Consider the following 5,013-nt stretch of genomic DNA (forward strand, 5'->3'; position numbering starts at 1 on the left):
TCATAATTAATTTCAATTTAGTAAAATCCAGTCCGAAGAGTTCAAAAACATATAATTAATCGGTGATCGTTGTCGTTGAACGTGGCATGCATGGCGATGCTAGCCTAGGGCTTCGACAGTCATGCATGTGCATGACAGTCAATGTTCGTTGCATGCATCGTGCATGCATGCAAATTCACAACTTCAAGTTCATCGGTAGAAATACAAATCATTGTCCAAAGACGGTGAAAGATAGTTCAGCTTCAGGAGATTATATAAAAATTCCACGGCACTTCGTCGATATATCAATACAGAAACAGCAAGCTACAAACAAGCTCACGCCAGTAAGCTTGTATTTAAAAGTTCCCAGTCATGCAAGTTCAATGGCAATTTTGCGTCTCCATTCATGTCCATGTAAATGTTCAAAATCCAATTCAAGTCGCAGAAACCATCATCACAGCAGCGTCAGCATTTACCATAGTCATTCAGGGTCTTGTAGCCTCGGTGTCCGCACTTTTGCGTCGACATTTGCGTCAAATTCTTCATCACAAGTTGTTGTTTTCCACGGCGACATGCAGCTGTTGTCATCAATGTTGCAAACTCGCTCTGTATCGCCAAATTTCGCGGTACAGGAACTGTTCGCTTCCGGGTTGACATTACTGAAAATGCGTAATTTCGCATGTAGACAGCTTTTGGTGCCTTTTTCTATATTAATTTCATAGAAAACTTCAAAACTTCTTGTGCGTTTTGTTTATGCATGTAGGTTATTAAAACATCTTGATTTGGCTTCAACTTCTCAATTTCACATTCACATCTCCTCGCTTGAATATACAACCAAACTTGCATTATCAATCAATTAGATTTCTTTTAAGTTCTCTTATAAAACTCGACCAGCAAGTTCAGAACTTTTTGAATCAATTAATTATACTGCATGATGCATGATGAGCATAACTGCATGACATAAAGGACATTTTTGGCCATTCGTCCTAGATGTCAATTTCAGCAAGTACCTGCGCAGGCTTTCTTAGTTCATCATAACAATCATATAGGCCACAACCCATATCAATACAAGTTTGTTGTCATCTTCAATCGTTTTCATTCAATCAAGCAACTTTATGCGTTAAAGCCAACATCAATTTTTATATAGGCCTACATGCATAGGCCTACAGGCCTACAAACTTATTCCGACTAGCGTTCACGGAATAATCAAACATCCACGCACATGAAGGGTCTTCAAAGACTTCAATTCAACCCCACAAAATAGGTAGGCCCTAATGGAGAAATTTTTATCTCCATTCTTCATGTTCTACAGCTGTCTTTCTTTATTTCTCACGGGTGGCCTATTTTTAGGCCTTTTATGTCAAACCCGGTTTCTTGTAATTTTCATGAGATCGACTTTTTTTGGCGATCAATTTATTGTTTGTGCCATTACAATCTTTGTATAGGCCTATCATTGTATATAGGCCTACTTTTGTAACTTGCATGCTACTGTGTAACGACACTATTTTTGCTATATTAATTAATTTATATGCGACAACTTCCTCTTCCTGTTCTGGAAGGGCATGGTCCACGAAGGATCCATTTTTGATTCATTGTCACAATTAGGCAAAATTGGCATAATGGCATCAATTATAAATTGACGTTCAAGCGGTAGTTTCATCATTGTGATATCTACTTTTTGTAGGTTTTCTGGCGTATAACTCGCACTTTTTACTAATGCGTTTCACATCTGCAAGCCATTTCACCCACCAATACCGCTTGCCAATAATTTTCATTATTTTCTGGGTACCTTCAGAGTGTTCTTGGTGTTTATTTGTATCTTCAAACACCTTCATACGCAAATGCTGTGGAACTACAAGTTTCATTGAAACTTTGTCTCCACAGTCTGAGTCGCAGCGTTTGTAAAGAACACCATTGGCAATTTCCAATTGGTCCCAAAATGACCAATATGTTTTCAGAGTTAGATTTTCTTGTGAAATGTCTTCCCATTTCGGGCGATCACAATCTAACTCTTTCCAAGACAAAATTTGGTTCAGGACTTGGTCTTCCATCTGTTCCTTCCTCAGGTCTTTACCAGACCATTGATAGAACTTTTTACTGGTATCTTTGTCCTGGTCTTGACAATTTTGACTGTTGCACATGAATTCATCATGTTTCACATGATTTACATAAATGGATTTTTCAGTGTCATCCATTTCTTTTGGTTCCTCTGCACTTGTCAGTTCATCAAGGCCATTGCAACTGAACTGCCAAAAATCTATAAGATTTTCAGGATCGTGCATCAAGTTGTCGTGACTGTATTGTAGGCCTACAGTCTTCATTTCTTCCACGTTCGTGTTTTCCTTGACCACGTTATTAGGCATCACCATTTTCACGTTTGACACTCGTTTTGAGTTGTCATCATGATCATGTTCATCGGACGTGTTTGGCAAAATTGGAGATGTCGTCGAGTTTATAGGCCTACTCATTTTGCAGTGTCTTTGGAAGTGACCAACTTCTCCACATTTAAAACAGATCAGATCTTTTCTGTGTCTTTTGTTGTCATAGTTACCATGGTTACGGCGTTGGTTTTCGTAACTTTGGACTTTATTTTGCACAGACTCGATCTTCTGGAGAATTACCCTGAGAATTTCCAGCAGGGACTGTAAGACTATTTGGTCCTTCGACATGAGCGAGTCAACTTGTTCAGATGACTCCAATTTGTCTGACTGTAGGTCTAGGCCTACTTCAGTATTCATGGTATTGCTCACAGATCTGACGTATTGACATGACCTCTGATTTTCGGCCAATTTGAAGGCCTCACACTCGATAGCAACATCAAGTGCTTCATCCAGGGTCTTAGGCCTGGTTTGAAATATGCTCCATCTCATATCAGGGTCCAATGCGTCTAAGAACTGATCTTTAGCCAGAATGTCTTGCATACTCCTAGGTGCATTTGGGTATGCATATCTGGCTAATCTATGCAAATTTTGTGCCAGCTCTGGAAGTGACTCGCCCTTTTCACGGGTTCTGTTCTTTAATAGCGTCTTATTCAACTCTGCTTTATTTTCAGAGTTGAAACGCCTTTCCAGTGCGTTTATCAACGCTGGATAGTGATACCTGGAATGTTCTTCCAAATCACTCAGAACCGCAAGAGCAGCCCCTCTAAGGCTGGTAGCCAAAAATGCTGCTTTGACATCATCAGGCCAAGCATTTAATTCACACACAATTTCAAAGTGTGCCAAATAATCCTGTAGCGGTGTTGAGCCGTCATATTCTGATGGCTTCATCAATGGTTTTGTCATTGATGTGCACCTCGTCTCATCAGGACTTACAGGCAACATCGTACATGTTTTGTACGGGTACGGCCTCCTTGTTTTACACAAGGGACTTTGTTGTGTGCTCCCTTCTAAATCGGAGAGCCTCGGCAGTTTCGCCGGTTCACTTTCAGACTCAAAGTCAAAATCAAAATAAGCTGTCCCTGTAGGTCTAGTAGGCCTACTACCACAAGCGTAGTCGCTCGTATACGAGACACTGTTACGGCTTTTTATTTCTTGCAGCCGGACTTTGGTCTGTTCCAGAAAATCACGCATATTTAATTCATCCTTACCTTGCCCTCTGGTTATACCAGTGGGTTCACTAACGATTTCAGAATTCATATCGAAATCGCACCGCTGCTCACCAATGTAATGATTTACTCAGGGTGTGATATGGATGATGCGTGATTTCCTGATAAATAACTCAGAGAACTAAAAACATGGAGCAAAACGACAATGGAAGTACAATCACAAAATAACACGATTTATTAATAAAACACGAATCCTAACCATACAGAGACTGCCGCTTATATTGAAAGTCATGTCTCTAAACAAATGGTCAAGCCGTCTTTGCACAGAAACAAATGTACGTGTTAACTCAACAAGCTCCAAATCATAAGTGAAGGTGCATCGGATGACTGGCCCACGCGCACGCTCATGGCACGCTCCTCTCACATGCCAGTCGACCCAGCAACAGCACCAACCAATCAGGGAACGGCGACGTAAACGTGCGAAGCAAAAGTGCGTCGACATAGTCGCCGCATCTCTCCGTCCCCATTGCAGAAATGCGTCTACCTTCCGCTGCATAATGCATACCACAAATGCAGACGCATCCACAATGACGAGGAAGAGAAGTGATGGGACAATTAGTAAGCAATTAGCGTCAATTAATTAACAAAAGGAATAATTTGGGTTTCATTTATGAAAGTCCGAAAATACGCAAACAATCAGGAATGTGCGCCTTGTGCAAATACAGCAAGTAAACAAGTCAACAAACTCTCCTGGGTCAATGTCCGTTCGTCAGGTCGAAGGCGACGCAAAATTGCATCGCCGAAGTCATTACATTTGATGAAAGTTTCATACACAAGAAAAAGGTGAAGCCTGAAAAAGATAGGGAGACACCCGTAGGCTCAGGGCATTTCAGTACTTATGAAATATGGTTTATGTGAACCTCTACAATAACCATTTTGATCTTACCAGAGGCTCATGGATGGTCTAATGAACAAAATTGTACTCGCAAATAATATTTTTCCACCAACCAAAGTCGAAAATATTTATTACTTTTTTTACCCGCTAATAAAATCTCAATAGAAGAAAAAATTATTTGAATATATTTAGGCTTCAACATCCCTTTGAAACTAAAAATATGTACCGATCGAATCGTAACAACACGTATCAAAAGCCCAATCGGACTTTTAATCGGAAATAGTTCTCTTAAGTAGCAATTCTATTCACTCAGCACTCCCCTCATCCATATTCTAATCATGTTTTACCCATTATTATTACTCCGTGAATTTGTATTACACTTTGTGTAAAACGAGTTCCGGTCTCTTGCAATTCTCTAGCTTGGATTCATCATGAGTTTTCAATTTTATTTTATTTCCTGGTTACGGCCAAGTAAATTCGTATGAGCGATGTCAAGCGGCATTCCAGTATCACCTTTATTTATGTTTCATTTGTTGTTTGGAGTCGGAAATGACAGCTATAGGTAAAATGTTCCCTACTGTTGTCAACTCTA

At 40.0% G+C, this 5,013-nt stretch overlaps 1 protein-coding gene across 1 annotated transcript; it reads right to left on the reverse strand.

Annotated features, from left to right (window-relative positions):
- Window positions 1-1,622: 1,622 nt before the first annotated feature.
- Window positions 1,623-4,411, reverse strand: LOC140140461 (uncharacterized). Its single transcript, XM_072162221.1, has one exon. It carries the CDS (start codon window positions 3,615-3,617, stop codon window positions 1,623-1,625), a length of 1,995 nt encoding a protein of 664 aa, XP_072018322.1. The 5' UTR covers window positions 3,618-4,411.
- Window positions 4,412-5,013: the final 602 nt, after the last annotated feature.

Source organism: Amphiura filiformis, chromosome 19 (assembly GCF_039555335.1).
Source record: "Amphiura filiformis chromosome 19, Afil_fr2py, whole genome shotgun sequence".
NCBI lineage: Eukaryota > Metazoa > Echinodermata > Ophiuroidea > Amphilepidida > Amphiuridae > Amphiura > Amphiura filiformis.